At 38.2% G+C, this 18,784-nt stretch overlaps 1 protein-coding gene, 1 long non-coding RNA gene and 1 other non-coding gene across 3 annotated transcripts; all 3 read left to right on the top strand.

The window, feature by feature from the left end:
* The first annotated feature begins 6,992 nt into the window (after positions 1 to 6,992).
* On the top strand, positions 6,993 to 11,402 carry LOC112289918 (uncharacterized). The gene is made up of 12 exons (XM_024535658.3): positions 6,993 to 7,124; positions 7,626 to 7,842; positions 8,245 to 8,301; positions 8,466 to 8,531; positions 8,755 to 8,773; positions 8,931 to 9,004; positions 9,227 to 9,251; positions 9,401 to 9,462; positions 9,620 to 9,728; positions 9,825 to 9,902; positions 10,019 to 10,573; positions 10,715 to 11,402. Exons 2-12 carry the CDS (start codon positions 7,661 to 7,663, stop codon positions 10,739 to 10,741), a joined length of 1,254 nt encoding a protein of 417 aa, XP_024391426.1. The 5' UTR covers positions 6,993 to 7,124; positions 7,626 to 7,660; the 3' UTR covers positions 10,742 to 11,402.
* Positions 11,403 to 14,243: 2,841 nt separating this feature from the next.
* LOC112289379 (uncharacterized) lies at positions 14,244 to 15,449 on the top strand. Its single transcript, XR_002971851.3, has 2 exons — positions 14,244 to 14,518; positions 15,165 to 15,449. It is a non-coding gene; the product is annotated as an uncharacterized LOC112289379 (long non-coding RNA).
* Positions 15,450 to 15,842: 393 nt separating this feature from the next.
* Positions 15,843 to 15,915, top strand: TRNAE-CUC (transfer RNA glutamic acid (anticodon CUC)). The gene has a single exon. It is a non-coding gene; the product is annotated as a tRNA-Glu (tRNA).
* The last annotated feature ends 2,869 nt before the right edge of the window (positions 15,916 to 18,784 follow it).

Here is an 18,784-nt window from a genome sequence, read left to right as displayed (position 1 = left end):
CAAATCTTTGACATTATGTTTCAACTTATATCAACATTGATTCATAAAAGCTTTGTCATTCTAATCTATGTCATAAGTTAGGTTTTGGAATTCAGGAGCATATATTGAGGCTAATCATGATCTTTATTACAAGAATAAAAGCTTGGACTTTACTACTCTTTCTTGATCACTTTTTTCCAAATGTGGTCATAAAAACTTTTAGGAATAAATTCAAATTGTAGATGAGTCGCGAATCCTTTTCTATTGAAGGTGCAAACCAAAAGAAAGCACTTTTTGATAGAAGTGGGCCTGTGAATGTGAGTTAAGAAAATTCATCAAGGTATTGGAAGGGATGCAAACTTTCAAAGAACTTCACTTCTTTCAGAAATCCTTGAAATTTTGATCATATTCCATCAAACTTCACAAGCATGTTAATCCTTGTCCCCATCATATTTCTAGAAGTAAAACTCCTTGAGTTTGGTTGTAAGGTCAAACTACTTGCTTCTTTCAATTGCACAATTTTTAGCCGTAGACTCTCAACCTCTTCTATAGATGTAGAAATAGTACTTCTATGATTCACCTTAGAAATACATGAGATTTCTACTCTTAGAGTGTTGACAAATACATGAAGATCTACAATAATTAAAAATCTATTTTCACTTCCGCTGAGAGTAGCATCCATAATCTTTCCTTCCATAGACAACTCAAACAAGTTCAAAAAATTAAATTAGAGGAGGATAATCCGCAACCTCTAATATCAAATGAAAATTTCCATAAAGAGAGATAATTTACTATCTTTAAGAAAAAGATCAGTATTAAAAAAATAAAATTTTTTGTTTAAAAGTAGATAGTCCACAACCTTCAAAATACAACAATAGAAGTAGGATAATCCACTCACTTCTAAAATAAGATAGAAATAGTATTTTAGCATTCTTATTAAATTAACAAGGATATGAATCTCGAAAAAAAAAATTATCAACACACTCTTGTAATACTAAAAAGAACTAAAAAGTCATTCAAAGATGATATAATATTGAACTAAAATGGCTATTTCTAAAAATAAAAAAACTAAAAAGTCTTGAAACAAGACCAAAGACTAGAAAGGCCTTGACAAGAGTCAAGAAGGCTTCACTCTTGCCTTTATCTTTATTTTTATCTATGAATTATATGACAATGTCTTATAGCACCTCAAAAATGTGTTGACTTTGCAAGACACATATTTTAATTTGCAAAGCAAGTTTTCTATATGTGCGCCACAAAGTTAACTTATTTTGCAAGCTATCAACATGTAGTTAACTTATTGACCAAGTTTCTAATCTATCAATCAACTACAAATACATGTTAAGTCAAAGCAGTATCTATGAAGCTTCTAAGAAGCTTGCTTAGAAGATATTATAAAATTAATCTTTTTTTATCTACTTTTATCTACTTCTACCTAATCACATACGTATTTATTAAAATATCTATTTATATCCATGACTATAAGACAAACACTACATATAATTAAATGTATTATAAGATACCATAAAATATAATAAAAAATTAAAATTATATATATATACATATAAATACTAAATAAGTGTATAATGTTAACATCAAGACAAGTCTTCTTGTTTATAGATTTTTTGAAATTTTGAATGATTTTTATTTATTTTATTTAAGATTAATAAAAAATCAAATTTTAAATAATTAGAATAAAATATTTAAAAATTAAAAAAGTTTTAAGACAAATAAAATGTATTAACATGATTTTTAACCATTCAGGTTCAGTTATGAATGACTAAGATTTGAAAGAAACAAAAATTGTGTATTATTTATATTACTTTATTTTTCATAAAATTACAAATAATATAAATATTTAATCTATTATTAAAAAATGTTATTTTAGATCTTTGTAAGTGTTGTAATAATGATTAAAATAATTTTTCGTCATCTCTTATATTTGAGTTTTGCATAATCAATAGTATAAACTATCAATACAAGGTTACAAAACTATATTATTAAGTTTATAAATTTAATATTTTTTAATTAAAATCTTACTGAATTTTTTGAAAATCATAGTATTAATATTATTATATATATATAATTAAAAATATTAAAATTTTATCTGCAATATAAAAAATATTTGAAATATGTTAGATTGTTGTAATTAAATTTTTATGTACAATAAAATAAAATAAAAATAATTAATTTTGAACATTGTAATTAGGATTAAAAAATTGCCATTTATTTTTAAGACGCTGGAACAACATGTAAATTATTAAGAATCAGAATTCTAATCTTTGAGAATATATTAAAGAATATATAAATAAAAACTTAATAAAGCCAATACAATATACCAAGATTATATAGTTTTATACCTAAAATTTAATATAATATGATCCAACTCTTAAGTGTTTTAAATTTAGATCATGATGTATTTAAAAAAATTGGAAGACTAATGAATCATATTTTTAATTTGAATAATGTACAAAAAAAATATACACTTTATAATTAAGTTTGCAAGAGTATTAGAATTTGAGATTATTTAATTTTACAATCAATTTTTAAGAAATGAAAATTGGAACCTTAATACAAGTATACAATATTATGCAAAGACATAGAAAAAAAATATAATATTTTATACATCTTTTTGTTTTTTAAAAATAACAGCACCATTTTTTTCTTAAAGACAATCAAAGTTCAAGAGAGGAGCTGGCAAGAGTGTTTAAAGCCTCAATGTGGCCTGCATTTATCACTTCTAAATTCTATATCATGTTGCTCCAAATAGGATGTTGTGCAAACTATTATTACCATTTATATTGTAAAAAGAATTCTAGTACAACTTGTGATCTAAAATTTTACAGAGCTTCAAACCATACACATGGAAACAACCAGTTCACTAAAGAAACTTATCAAAAGGATCCATAATATCAAATCCCTTTTGTTGTTTTTTATTCCATCATGCAATAAGTTCCGCATCCCTTTGACCCAGTGTGGTGCTTCCCTGTATGAAACCTCCCTCCACTTTAATTAATTAATTACACCCACCCCCCAATTAAGTCAATCGCATAGAAACTTGCACTTCGAGAAATCACTGACTCACTCCTTTCGAACGGTTTTTGTATTTGCCGTGTGGAGACCCTCCTCGGTCTGTCCGCCACCGAGCAGCTCGACGCGACCAGTGTCTACCTAGGAAAAACACACATATATATATCAATATATATACACACCCACACACACACGTATATATATATATATATATACATATATGCACACACAATTGTTTACAAAAATAAACACAGACACATTCACATTGCCGGACCAATGATAGAGGGCAAAAAGTTCAAGGACTGAGATGGAGGGTGGAGGAGGGAGGACGGAGGAGGAGGATTTGGCGCAGTTTTACCGAACTATTGCTAAAGGAGGAAGTCAACCGGAGCAGGAGTCTTCCTCGCCGAGACCTCGTCATTCCCTTCCCTTTCCATTCACCATCTTCGTGGGGAATCTGCACGTCGCATTATAGCGAGTGTTGGCTTGATCAGCGCGTCCACGCTGCTCGCGCCGCATGCGGAACTGTAGGGACCCCGCCACCTAGCGGTTGGCAGCTCACGGCTCGCATCCGTGAGCCGTTCAGAGTCCCCGAGTCCGCGCCTGCGCACCCGCGCCACTGGGTCCCTTGCCCCGGAAGACAAGGGGAATTGATGGACAATGCCAACTGGTGTCAATCACGCTGGATGGGAGATAACCACGAACGCGGACCTGGTTCCGGGTGATTATGATATTCATTCCTCGCCGAAAAGAATTATTAGTTGCTGCAAGGATTTGCAACATGAACACTGAGCTAGAACCTTGGAGGCATGGGTGCTGAGAACTTCAACTGCGGAGGAATGGACCCTCTTTTTATTATTGTTATTTTGCCCATCAGTCGATGTAGAATGACACGTAACGATGCTTAGCGATTTGCGCTTTCGATGAGCCTGATGCTTCAGTTTCTTTGTTTCTTTACATTTGGTAATGCTTCGTTAGTTCGTGACAGGGTGCGGTCAAAAATTGATTTGATTCACTGGAGTGGTTCTCCGAGATTCTTTTCTTGTTACTGCGGTGTAAAATCCTGATATTTGTTGGTCTGGTCATGTGTCGCACATGTGAAGGTCGGTAACTTTTACGCCTGAGATATTAGCTTGGCAGTTGGCTCCGCGGTAGTGTGCAGTGCGTCCGAATAGGACCTATTTGCGGCGGAAATCCGCAACAACCTTGTTCAAAAAAAATTAATTTAAGATCGACACTGGCAGGTCATCATGTACGGTCACTAATTTAGAGGAAATCGATTGTGGTGCAGAGAGCGGAATTTACTCATTTTCAAAAATAGAAGGATTCTTTTTGACTTGGCGCGGAATAGCCAGATGAGCCCACAGAGGAACAGACCCAAGCATGGCCCACGCGTTCGTCGAACTGGAGCCAAAAGCAAAACTCCAAGTTTGGGTAACTAGATTTTAATACATGACTGATGTAAGCTCATGAATCCAATTATTCTGCAGGGGTCACAGATCCATGCAAGTCAGTCTCTGTTCATCATGGACAAATTCGCTCAAGCACTAACCCGGATCTCTACAATTTAAGGAACAGTTCTCGTCATCTGGGTGGACAAGTTCCTTTTACACTTTAAATTTGGCACAGAGGAGCGATATTTCTATTGCCGAGATGAGTCCGGGGAATTTCCTTGGGAGGGGTCCTGAGAGTTTGGAGTTGTGTCCATTTCAGGTGTGCCAAAGGTGGACTTTGCAAAAGGGAATTCCTGCCAAACTTGCAAGCCATCGTCAACTCAGGTCCCGTCACAATCTGTAGACCCCCTGGTAACGAAATCCACGAGATGGAATCTCCTAGCCATAGATTGGGTCACCATCCATCTCACCAGTACCTATAATTGGGTGCTGCAATCCTGTATGAATTTTCTCGATGGAACTTGATGCCTTTTCTTTTCCCTGAAGCGCCGGCCCTGGGAACCACAACTGTAGTGAGGCACATAAGTGCAAAGATACGCGAGAATGCGCAAAGGAAAGTCGTCTGGATTTCTGCCAAGGATCTGTCTGGATGACCTGTGTAAGGTGGAGGATACCTCGGCCACCATGGGCCTCACCTGCCACCTTCAGCCTTGTGCGATACAATTCCGAGGTGGATGATAAAGTCGCAGAGTTCGCGCTCTTGTGCGGAGTTGCGAGACGTCTTTCGCTGCTAATCGATGTCCTGGCAACCGTGAATCTTGCCGAAAACGGAGCCCACTGGCCTCCAGAGAGTCGTTGTCTGTCCAGATGGGCTTCGCAGTGTCTGTCGATGTCTCCTGGGGATCAGTTCCTTGCATGGAGTTTTCCGAGCACAAACAATACATACTCAAAGTTCATGAACTCAATATATCCACCTATCTATCTGAATAATAACATACTTATAATTGTATGTGTGTGTGTGTGTATATATATATATATATGCAGATAGATATAAACATACAACTGCCAAATTTAGAATTTAAGCATTTAAAAACACTTATATAAATAAAAACATTTGTGGTACGAAACTAAACCAATCCTCACTCTAGACAAATTCGTTCACTTATTTATTAATTGTCTAGGGTATTGAAACAATCATCAAACTCAAACATGATTATTTAATATAAAATTATAAAAAAATAAACTCCTTGTTACATGCAAACCATTTCATAACCTAATACCGTGTATGTTCATGAATATCTAAATTGTATGCATTCAAGAACATAGCAAAGAAAATTTGAAAAAATATTAAAGTAAAAAAATTAAATGATAAAAAGAAAAAGAATCATGAAAAGTGGAAGGTTGTAGTTGAGCAAACCCGAACAGAGCAAGGCTCCATTTTCCCATCATTTAAAGAGGAACATCATTTTTGAAGAAATACAGCGGTCAATATTCCCGCTGAAATATCCTTGATGTAGCTTACTTTTATCCTTCACTGTCAATTTTACATACACATATATACACACATACGAAACAAAATAATAATGCCTGCAGTGAGATTTTAACTGAGAAGTTTAATGATTTAATTTGTTTAGTTTCAATCAAAGTTACTATAAACAAGTAGGCAAACACTAAGACCATCTTAGTTTCTTAATTTTTTTGCAGTGACAGCACCCACAATTCACTTCACTCACACATGTCGTTTACGACATACGCTTCCTGTAAGGGCTAGTTTGCGAGATTCGGTGGCCATGAATTCTAAGCGAAAAGAAGGAGAAAAGAAAATAAATACAATAAATACAATAAAGGAAAAAAAAAAAAAAAAAAAAAAAAAAAAACTCCATGGGCTCGGTGAGTGAACTGATCGGTCAGACTGGGGGAACATCAATCCAAGCCGAGGCGTATGAGACAAGTGGATAAGCTCTCCCCCGCTGCACCTGATTTTTAACATATAATACAACGAGTCAACGAAAGTCAGTAAGCAAGGTTCTGACCTTTGGAATCCAACATCCAGAGTTGAACTGGGGCTGTGTCATGGGATCGGGCTTTCAGAAGAATAAGAAAGCATGAACTGGGGTAAGCGAAGTAAGCGACGAAGGATGCGACAGACAGTACAGCTGGTTGACTTAAGTAAAAGTGAAAAATAAATAAAACGGGAACATACATCATCACATTCTGCTCTGCAGTACATGGTGGGCGCCGATGGACACGCTCCGGTGCTGGTACCCGGAACGGCGATTCAACATCCGTCCAGCCTTGATCCTTCACGTAGGCTTTGCTAGATATCGGAGGGTAGGGAGTGGTTATGACCCGCGCGCACGAGAGGGGAGCGGTGGTGGGGAGGGGATCGGCAAGTGGAAGACGACTGGGAGAAACGCAAGAAGGAAACAGTGGCCCTTGGGTTCAGTGGCCAAATGGAAAGGTGCTCGCAAGCAGCACTGTAGACGGTGTGGACTGATAGGTGTTCGTAGGGGGTGGGGATAGGGAGAAGCTCGACCCTCGGGGGATCACCGGAGGCCGAAGAAGCGGAGGCTCGACTTTATCCGCTACAGAACCGGATGTAAGCACAATCGTCCTCTCATCAATCGGCAGGGCCCCGAAATACCGTTCCTTGGGTCTACAGAGCAGAGGCCTCAGTTCGCCGGGCTGCTAGCCTCGAGAGATGAGCTGTGGTGTGTTGAAGTAAGTTTCCAATAACGCTACGATTCTCTTTCTCGTCGTTGGGGTCGCAGTTTTTCTCCCGAGCGTGTCGACACAAACTGGTTGGGGAGGCGGGGGGTAGGGACAAAGGGGGGGGTTTATCGCCAACACGTTGTGCGTCTTGTGCACGTTTGCAGGAGAGATTTCGGACGTTGAAGGCACGGATTCTGTAGTGAAGTGGATTGTAGGGATGGTCCAGCGAGCGTTTGCGTGGTCATGAGAATTACGTGGAGTGTGCTGTGTGCTGGCACTCACGTCAACGCTGTCTAGTTAGAACCCGGCGCGTGGTTACTAGGTTGCGGAATCTGCAATTGGATATCGAGCGGTGGTCGCATGCTTGGGAGGACGTTTTAGTGGGCAGCGGGTGCCGAGGGAGTTAAGGCGTAGACACAGGGAGCCTTCGGTGTTCAGGAGGTGGGAGAATTTGGAAGGGTTGCACAATTTTATTTATTTATTTATTTATTTTTATATACAAATTATCAGGGAGAAGAGAACGGGTTTAGCGAGCGGTTGCTGAGATGGGGAGGGTTAAGCTGGAGATCAAGAAGATAGAGAACCCGACCAACAGACAGGTCACATACTCCAAGCGACGCAATGGGCTCATTAAGAAAGCTTACGAGCTGTCAGTGCTGTGCGATATTGATCTGGCGCTTATCATGTTCTCGCCTTCCGGAAAGCTCACTCAGTATTGCAATTGCAGGTGGGATCCACTAACCCATTACTTATGTGACTTCTAGGGACTCATGAACTGAACATCTTTGTGATCATTTAAAATGACCTAGTGCTCCCTCAATCATGCAACCTAGACACTGAGAGTTAGACTGGGACACGTCGGAGCTACACTGATTACGTGAGTTGTGGTTGTATGCGCCTCCCTAATATAGTTCAAGGTCTTGTCTCTGGTTCTCAGTAGCCTCAGCCAACCGCATTTATAGTTTCTACGGCGACTAGGAATATTTCCTACTTTCACAGTGGAGCCCTAGAATCCTTGCTCAGGTTTCGATCAGGAATGTTCTAGTTTTTAATTTTCTCTAGATAAGTCAACTGCCTCATCGCTACCAGTTTGGCGGCTGCTAATGGTTTGTGAGCTTGTGACTTGCAGCATTGAAGAAGTCATTGCTCGGTTTGCAAATTTGCCTATGCACGAGAGGAATAAGAGGTATAGTGAATTCCACTGGCCTTCTCACTTCGAAATCATTCTAGTTCTCTAGACTGCGGTTTTCTTCTCCCAGACCGTCTTACACGTACCAATTTTATAGCAATTTTCTTTATATACTGCTTTTGCACATAGTGGATCAGCAAGTGGTTTGTGTGGTGGGGCAGCTTTGAGGATATGTTGACTCGCTTCGCAAACAATCAGATGCATCATGACCGCAGCAAGTACACTAGGTGTGTATCCTTCCTCTCAGTGTATTGATGTCGTGACCAGCATTAGTTGTAGGAATGTGCTGAATTTGTTTTCCTACTGATTGGGATTTCTAATTTGTAAGTCTTGAATATACCTTGTATTCTAGAACAGTTGTTTTCACGTGATTCAATTGCATTCTCATGATTATCTTCCTGGGTTGACACTGCGTGCCGTTGGCATGGGGCTTTTTCGGCATCATTTCAGGAAGATCGAAAATTTGGAGGTAAGTCTTTGGGTTGGGTGTCCTACTTTCATCAACAGAAGCATTGATCTTCATCTACTCAATCAAAAGTATCATGTTCGCAACAATTGATAGATAGTGGGGTGTTTGTTTTTTGATGCTCGGCTAATTAGTGGTCACCTCTTGCACGTGAGCGCAGTATCTACACAAGGCATTGAAAAAACTTGCTGGAGAGAAGGATCTTGTTTCGAATCAGCAGCTCTTGTCCGGGAGGTTAGCGTTGTTGCCAATCCTCCATAAATTCAAGCCATTTTTTAGGTTCATTTTGTCATCTTTGCGTTCACAATAGTTTCTCGGCATTTATCTCAAGCGCGTCTGTTCTATACTCTTGCAGTCTTCTCCGATCTACCTGATGATCCAGGTGGCACGGTCCCGCACTGAGCAGTGCAAACTACGATTCTGACTTGTGGTTGTTGGTTTTTGTGGACATTGCAGTAAATCAAGTTCTTACGAGGCTGAGGCAAGTCTCATCCCTGTAACGTCACATTGTCCACATCATTCAAGACACCCTGTATCTTGTCAGATTCGATTACCTGCATCTATCGCTTAGAATATTTTTTATGGTGATGAACTGCTGCCTCTAAATTCATCATGGTTCACTCTGTGCAGGTGCTGCAACAGGAGCTGAAGAAAGCACAACAAGAAAAAGAATTGGTACAACAACGAGCAAGGTACAATGTCGTTAATCAGCTATTGACTTGAGTGTCTAAGTTCTCTTTTGTTCACTAGAATCTGAGTTAGCTCGTAATCCTTAATCACAGCGAACTACGAAATTTTGTATCGGAATTGAATCTGTCTATAACTGACTTACTAGGGTGTTTTCTGTAGGCTGTACTTGGCCGATGAACAACTTCTTCAGGGCGTGACTTCTGTTCAGCAGCTGGCGAATATGGAAACTGAATTAGAGCAAGCACTAGAGCGAGTACGGGCCAGAAAGGTACTTGAACACATTTTCTCCTTGTAAGAACAGCTAGTCAAACCACAACATACTCAAAGTATATAATGGTGGACGTATGAAATTGGTGTTGCGCAGAACTACGTGAGCAGTGCTTATCAGACTGCAAATGCCCTGCAACGGCAGCAACACGAATTTCTTGGAAACAGTCTACAGGTGCGAACAGTTCCTGTATTGTTGGCAAACTGACCAAGGTGTTCTGGAACACGATCTGTTTGCAATTAATACCATGAATGACTGACTAAGGTTTTTGTTTATTTCTGCCTGTTTAGATGATGGCATTGCGACAACAGCAACAGCAGCAGCAACAGCAAGCGGGTATGGGAGGAACTCCGTCATTCTTGCACTGGACGATGCAGTCCGAGCGTCCAGAGCCCACCCAGGATTTCATGGAGCAGCAAACAAACTCCTCGGCGTCACTCATGCCTGCACCGCTCAGTATTCGGGAACCAGGTAGCAACGGTGAAGCAAATCCAGCAGCGGCGGCTTATTTCCCCGCTGGACCGCAACCGGGAGCATTAGAATCGCTTCGGCAGATGGGAATGGCGGCCGCCAGCCGTGGATTGACCATGCACGAGATGTCTTTGGAGCAGCCGAATGGCCAGTACATCGAGGATCAACAAAAGAAAGCCAAGGTGGAAGGCAGCATGGGCTTTGCTACCTCTAGCAGTGCCGCCGAAGCCGTCTCCGAGAATACTGTCACGCGTGATCATCAACAATCTGAGCAGACTGACGTCAATGGCGGTGCTGCAGATTGGCCTCCACATCCCGCGAATCACCATCCGAATGCATTCACGAATGGAGGGTTGTTCTCAAGTTTTAGTCAGGTACATACGATCATGAACTATGGAGAGACTATCAGCTCTGTAACGTGCGTTGTTACTCTTGGTCTATCTGCGAGCTTACCGCACAATTTTTGCAAATCGCCTGTCCTGGTATGCATAGCTGAATTCGCAAGCAATGTGCAGAACGGACACCATCCTGCGTGGAAGTAATAAACAGTGGGAGGGGTCTAATTTCACTTAGATGGAGAAGGAGCTACTCATGGTCCGAATTTGAGATTCAACTCCGGCAAACCGTGCCAGAAATCTGTCAAGGTGGGTGCAAGCTAAGTCATCAACCACTGAGCTCTCGGGTTAGTGGGAAGCTGGTCATCATCGGGCTAAGGTTTGGTCACTAGAAACAGTGTGAGAAAAACGGGCACTATGTGCTTTGAGCGCCGATGACCAAACGTGCTCTCTGCTCTTCTTCCCCCGCGTCCTTTCACTGACTCCACCTTCCCCGAAGAATGCTCATGTCACCACGCCGAGCAGAAGGTTGACTTGGATTCTAGCGTTGGCGTGGAGTGCCGGAGATTTTTCACCTCGTGTGCAATTGTAATGAGAGAACGATTCATCTAGTTGACTGTTTCTCTGAATCCGAGACTTGCATGTGATACATGACTTGGCCCCTGATGAGGATGCCTGAACCGGAGTCTTGGACCTCGGTGCAGTGCCATCAGTGGCTCATGTATCATAGTTAGGCTGACCGTTTCTGAAACCTAGACTCTTCCAGACTCTCATCGGTCGTGGCAGTCGGCCTGGCCTTGTGTCATGTTGCAACGTCTCTGAATTGTACTCGACAAGCTTATACTTGAAAACCAACCTCGTCTCGTAACCTGATTGTGTCACGGTCTGCTCATCACGAGCCTGGGTTTGGGGGGGGGGTGCAATATTGTGATTATTCACGATATGAGGCTTGCTGTTGTGAAAAGGATCTGTCTGTACTCGTTGCGAAGACTGTGTCTTAACCATATCTGACATGAGCTGATTGTTCTTACGTGCACTCATAGAATTCTCATCGGGATGGTGAAAGATACTCATGCTTTTTGCCACTTGGCTCTCCCGAGATTGACTATTCTTTGTGAATTTGCAGTCTGCTGTTGTTGCTTGCATTTGTATTGTTGTGTTGTTAAAAAAAAAAAAAAAAAAAAAAAAAAAAAAACTTTACGCATTCACTGCGCTATTGAGCGTTATATGGGATATGTAAGTTTGTTAGGATACGTGAAAGGATATGGGGTGTGTGATATTTGAAAGTTATAAGAAGTTGTCCTTTTGTATAAAATATAGATTCTGATTACTGAATTTGTTTTGCTGGTGTTGTTTCGAACCCAAACCCAAGTTTGATTATTATCTACAATTGGGACGTGTACATGTATAAATGTAAACATTCTCACAGACACATTACTCTGATGTTTCTTCTTCAGACGATAATGGGTTGTCTCACAGTTCTTGAATGCATGGAAATTTTTATTATGCGTTAATCACTTAACTGATTGATGTGTTTTATGATAAATGCAAAAAAAATCATACTTAATTATCATTTTGTTAGATTTTTAGACTAACCTCTTGTCTGTCTCGAACTAGAATTTAGAACCTAAAAAATTATTGCATTATAATCAAAAAATTGTGTGTTTGACATTTTCGAAAACCGATTGATTCGTTTCTTCATAAAAATTAGTTTTAAAGTTCGTGTTTAATGCAAAATTCATAAAAATATAGTTACATGTTCCAATAAGTTCAATACCATTCAAAGTACAAGCCACCAAGAAATATTGGAGTCTTGTGATTTATGCATACATCCATTAGATTTAATACACCTTCAAAAAACAATAAAAACTGAGGTTGATAGAAAAAAGTTTTTTTTACTTTGGATCTCATATTCACTGTTTGTAAGTATTCTTACAAACTTAAAATTTTCATACTTTGTTAGATCCCTCAAATTTTAAAATGTGGAAAACACATCTGGAGGCAACGATTTTGAATCGGGTTGATGATCAGAGTGGGAGGGAATACTTGGAATGCATGCTTAACACTTTGAGGGAAATTTATATATATATATATATATATTTGCCATTATTTTATCAAGAGAATTTGACAAGAGAATGATTTTTTGAAAATCATTTTTTAAATTTTTATTATGATTGCCTGTTTCAAATTTTATCAAATTATAACATAATTGCTTATTTCTTTGGAACAAATCCCCTTTTCGGCTAACAATATTCTATATACATTATAACAATTTTTTTTTTGACATATATATTTATTGAAGGAGTGCAATTATTTCGTTATTATAATTTTTCTTTTGCATGTTAAAAATATTTTTTGCATAAAATAGGTTCATTTTGTAAATTGGTCTACTTTCATTGTCATAAACACATTAAAAAAAACCAATTTTTATGTAATATTTCTTATAAAGAAACACGTGTGATAAACATTTAGTTATAGGTTATAAATGGCAAAGATGAATTATTTATTATTTTTTTGATTATTCAAAATGTTGTGTAGAAGTTTGTTGTTTCTATTCACTTACAACAATTAATTTTATTTATTTATTTGATGCTTCAATATAGGTTTGTGGATATGAACCTTTCTCATTCTTGAAAATAATTATATTGATTTATTCTTTAAATATTTCATAAATGTAGAATATTTTAATAGTTCATTAGTAAGTTATATTTACATTTGTATTTATTTTAAAGATGAATTGTGTTGTACTAAATGGTCATTCTTCGAAATCACATCGTAGCATTTGAATACAACCACATAAATTAATTTAAATGGTAGTTACTTGTGCTTAAAGTAAATTGTGGGTATGATGTAAGTGACAAGGGAATTTCTTGTTGAACAAATCACTTTCAAATTGAAATACAATATAAAACGTATTTAACTGTAACAATCCCACAAGAAATATAAACAGAGTACTTGGTATTGTTTAATTTATATCGATTTATTAATATTTATTGCATTTATTTGCTTATTTCAGCTACTGTCTTGATCTCGGGATGTCATGTTTTGATATGTCTTGTTTTATTCAACTTTGTGTTTTTCGATGAAAAATTATCTATTATATAAGATAGCTTGGTTATCAGAAGTTCACACACAATATGCTTTGTGTACTAATTTACAAGAGTATTGAATAAATACATGGAAAAATATATCATATCAACTTTCTACAAAAACATTTAGTAAGTATTTTGTATATTAAAAAAGTGGCACATTTCTTTTTTATCTACACTAAAAATAGTAACAAAACCTTATTTGAAAATACTCCCTTTCATACAGAATGAGATTCTATTTCTATGAGAAACACACAGTTTCTCAACTTAGAGAAATTAACTCATTTTACAAATAGTTAGTCAGATAAACCACACTAAATATTTTATCAAACTTTCAAAATTTGACTTTAAAATAAATGTAGGCACATCAAAACAGCGTTTGTATAAAATTCAATAAAATTTCAGAATTTAAAATTTAAAATTAATGAGCGAAATCTCATCCATCGAATGAAATCTTGACAGGCAAGCAATCTCGTCATGGAAAAGGAAAAATCAAGGAAATGGAAAATAAAGTACTTCGAAGAAAGAAAAGTCAGAAAACAACGTAAAAGATGGGCGGGAACAACGTGTGCGAGAACAAACATTTTGCGTCGCAGAAGCGAAAGCTAGAGCGAGCGGGGGAGTGATTGATCGATTCAGGTCTTGGGGATGGTGCGCCGATTGATACGCCAGACTACGGACGCTTGATTGGTTGGATTGGATTGGATTTGTAGTGCTTGTGCGATTTGATTGAACCTTGCGAAGGAGGTGAAGGGGGTGAGAGAGAGAGCGAGAGAGATTTTCGATGGCGCAGCATGGAGCATTCAATCCCGGCTCTACTTCTCAGACCCCAGGGTCGCTGTCGTGGGTGCCGCTCATTGTATCGGCTCTCGTCGTAGCGCATCTCTTCGCCCTGGTGAGTGCTCTGCGAACGCTTTCAATTTGTGGGTTTCTGATGGGTGCCTCATTTCATGCACCTTTCCAATGTGCCATGCACTTGCTTGTGGAGTTGACGACGATGTTAGGTTTTTCAGTATATTGACCTAATGAAAAGGTCATACTGGGCTCTGTTTCGTGTTTTAGGAGTATGATCTAGCTCCTTCGTCGCAATCCACCGGTGCTTGTCGTTCCCCATGCTCTATTATACATCGCCAAGTTTTTAAACCCTCTCCTGAGTTTTTTTTCTTGGCTTGATACCGAGCTCTAACGTGCCGTCTATTTTATTGAAATACCTTTTAGCTGGCAGTATCATTAGTTTTGTGGGAAAATTGAACTGGTGATGACGTATACTCCGTTGCAATCACCCTTTGCTCGGATATACTATTACCCAGGTTGCTGATTGTTTGACTTGCCGTTAAGATAATAAGGGTTTCTCATTTTTCAGCGTGTAGGTACTTTTGCGTTTGAAAATTCAACAGAGTAGAGGAAGCAATGGAGTTCTTGAATTAATTTTTTAGACTCCACTGAGTGTTGCAAATAAAATTCTTGACATATTCAGTGCACTTTCTTGGGCTCAATACGTCATTCGTGTGTGTGTGTGTGTGCATTTTAAAATGAATCAGGCCTTTTGGATCTACAAGTTGGCTTCAGATAAACCTGAGGAGCGGCGGAAGGTACACTAATCTTTGCAAGGACTTACGAACTTGCTTCCTGTTTGGAGGGCAGTCCAATATACTATGACAGGTGTGACGACTTCAATCTGTTTGCAATATAAGCTCTGTCGTTTTAGATGTGGTATTAGTTGCAGTGTTTTCTAGCATATTTTGGTCCCTTGGATCATTTATTTCAAATTGTAGCCAATAGTTACGAACACATCCATCAATACACTTGGTTACACTCCGAACAGACATCGGTGTCCATCTATATCTGCAAGTTTCTTCCTTTCTTCCTCTCTTTTTCCTTTGAAATATTCGGCAATTTGTGTGGAATACCGACTCATTTCATGCAACCCCACCAGTGAAGAAACAGCTTAAGTATCTCATTTGGTGTTCACCACACTTGGAAAGGTGAAAGGCTGCGGCCAGTTTGGGGGGAGGGTGTTGTGCGACATCGTGGTTTCGCACAAATCCTCCTTTCGCACATCTCGTGTCGCCCCGGTTTTCGTGATCCGCCAGGTAATCTCCTGCGAACATGTTGGGAGGGTAGGACGAGGTGCCGAAGTGGCACGGTTGGTGGATGGGATTACTAGCGTGACGCTATTTCCCCGTTCATCGGCAGCGGCGGTTCGGAAGTCGTCCGCATCCGTTGTAGTCTAGATGGTTAGGATACTCGGCTCTCACCCGAGCGACCCGGGTTCGAGTCCCGGCAACGGAAGTTTTCATTTTATGAAAGACTGTATACACACTTTTTCCTGTCCTGTGTCATCGTTGCAGTCCTCCCCGGCCAGAACCAAAGCTACAAAGTGACACCCGCAAATGGAAAAAGTTTTTAAAAAAATATGCTTTTTGACTTTTGACTTTTAACTTATTGTATATTAATAAAAACATGGCTTTCGTTTAATGTATATTGTCTAATAAAAAGAGGATGTTAATACTTCTTAATAACAACAAAACTTATTATATAAATATTTAGGTTGTAGAATGATTCTAGAATATATGAATATGAATACTTTAAAAAATATTTCAGATAGTTTATTTTGGCTATATATTATATAATACAAGAAAATTTCATTCAAACAATGAGGTTTTCTCATGTGACTTGCTCCTACAAGGTTTATGATGTTTACAATGTGTTTTCAACATTTTAAAAATATATTTACAATGCTAAATATGATATCTTTTTTTGCTTTTACTCTAGTTTAATTAGTACTTGTAATACTAAATATGGTATCTTTTTTGCTTTAGCTCTAGTTTAATTAATACTTGCAAGATCATATTTAGACTCCTCCCTATATAACCATTGCATCGCACTGTCCATGCACAAAGCTTTAAGTTAAGTGTGCCCTTGCACAAAGGCAAGAAATTGTGGATGAAGCGCAAAGCTTTGTGTGCTTAGTTGTGCTCATGGCATAGTTGAGAAAGAGACTAATTGGTGGTCACCATCCACAAGACAAATAAAACTTAAACAAAGACATCCATTGCATTGTCATGAACAAAAACATTGTCATTTAAACAAAAACCCATGTATTACACATGAGGTTGATGCTAGTATATATATATATATATATAGAGATATACATATCTATCAAAAAAAAATCTATAGTGTATATTTTTTTTTTATGTTGTTAGAATAAAAATTCACATCATATTGAAGTTGTTCTATTATATGAATATTGTAACACTAAAAAGTATTATTAATTTATATTGGCATTTTTTTGGTCTTGATACTACAATTTGTAAATGCTTATCTTCATCTTTGTATATGATATTAATTTAAAGACAAAAAGGTTATCATTTTATTCCTATTATTTTGAAACCTTAGTAATTTATTATAGAATATTTATATATAATATAATTTAACACTTTATTGTATTCCATTTCTTTATTAGAATAAGATGTTTACATCACATAGTAATTGGATTCTAAAAACATAAAAAAAATTGATAGTTATCTTCAAAAAAACTTGATGACTAAAAAATATTTCAAATTTTTATGAAGATAACTATCAAAACAAAACTCATCTATACATATATATATATATATATATATATATATATTCTTCTAGTAGGCAAATGAGTAAAGTTCTTCTAATAAAATTTTATAGTTTAGAATTGGACAAAAAAAACAAACTAAAATTTTGCTGTTCAGACAAGTACAAACAAAAATTGTTGAATTTCAGAATCATACATACATAATCTTTCCAAATAGATTATCTTTCCTGAAAAAGTTATAATTTTAATTACTCAATTTTATTTTCATTATTTTATTTCATTTTATTTACTTTTACCTTGTATTCCAAAAATCACTTGAACTATTGCTGCAATGATCAAACAATTTCATTAATCATCCTAATTTTTGCAGTTATTCTCAAGATGAAGTTAAATCACCTCTATCAATCAAACCAAGATATATATATATATATATATATATGCACACACTTTTATATGTATGTGTATATATATACGAATGAGTGATCGAAGCCTCACCAATGATTCACGCAAGACTCAGAACTGAAAAGGGCAACACATTCTTTGCTATTCTTCTGTAACAACGCAGGTGATGCTTCCAGCCTTGTAACACACCACTCTAGCAAAACTAATCCATGCTATTTACATACAAACTGGGGAGGATGTCTTTACAAAGACTGATCTCTTCATCAAAGAGTTTCTAGCCCACTGAAGATTCATTATTCAGTATTTGTTGTTGAATTGCAACGTTTCCACACACATTTGTGAGGTACTCAAGCTATATCCCGGCTGAAAAGGAGCAGTGTGCTTCAGAGCACCGTCTCGATCACTTTCTCCAGTCTCACAAAATGACTAAGAGAGGCTTCCAGACATTGCCGTTCTCTAATGAGCGATGGATCCATCACCCGTATCCGCTCATCAGCCACAAGCACTCAACAGGCAGTTCTAGAGCTACAGGTGTTCTAGTATCAGAGATTTCAGTAAGCAAGTAAAAGTGCACTCCGCTAATCGTAAGGTGCGTTTGGTGTGCAAAACGCAGCTGCACAATAAGATTCAGACTAAATTGTGAGAAACTTGATTGCATTGAATACAAGGATTCCTGTCTGAGCAAAAAGAATGTGGCGGAAGATTTTACGAGGACGACCGGCTGCTCTGGGTCGCCTTGACGAGCTCATCGACCTTTACTCAGAATCGAATCTATCTCCTTTTGACACGGCCAAACCACCACGCACTAGGATCCTTCACTGAAGCATGCGCATCGCCGATTTTGCTTTCGCAACACACTCTCTTACCGGACGTCGTCACCGGCTCGTGGGTGACGGCGCTGGTGGTGCTCAATTGCAAGGCCTCGGCGCGTTCAGCTGTGATTTCCGCGCGACCGTACCCACACAGCGGGAAATGCGACAAAGTTGTTAGTAAGCTTTGGTGCAAGAGTTCTGAGAGACCAAAGTGGAGTATCAACGGATTGGAACCTGCAGTGGTCTGCGAGGAGCGGAGCCGACTCGATATCGTCACTGAAGAGCACAGTGAGTATGTTCTAGACGATTGGCACCCCTCTCGTGATGCATTCGCTGGAGTGGTGGGTATCTGCCAGTATGAAGATCACCGCATTTTTTT

This window comes from Physcomitrium patens, chromosome 12 (assembly GCF_059467195.1).
Source record: "Physcomitrium patens ecotype Gransden chromosome 12, ASM5946719v1, whole genome shotgun sequence".
Taxonomy (NCBI): Eukaryota; Viridiplantae; Streptophyta; class Bryopsida; order Funariales; family Funariaceae; genus Physcomitrium; species Physcomitrium patens.
The sequence above is the reverse complement of the archived record's forward strand: the minus strand, read 5'-3'. Positions and strand labels throughout refer to the sequence as shown.

What these genes read in the sequence shown, in the direction of transcription:
- LOC112289918 (XM_024535658.3), top strand. Translation starts at nt 7,661, where the DNA reads ATGGGGAGGGTTAAGCTGGAGATCAAGAAGATAGAGAACCCGACCAAC. An exon ending in ATGCACGAGAGGAATAAGAG is followed by an intron (nt 8,302 to 8,465) that starts GTATAGTGAATT and finishes GTGGTGGGGCAG; the next exon opens with CTTTGAGGATATGTTGACTC. An exon ending in CAGCAGCTCTTGTCCGGGAG is followed by an intron (nt 9,005 to 9,226) that starts GTTAGCGTTGTT and finishes TGGACATTGCAG; the next exon opens with TAAATCAAGTTCTTACGAGG.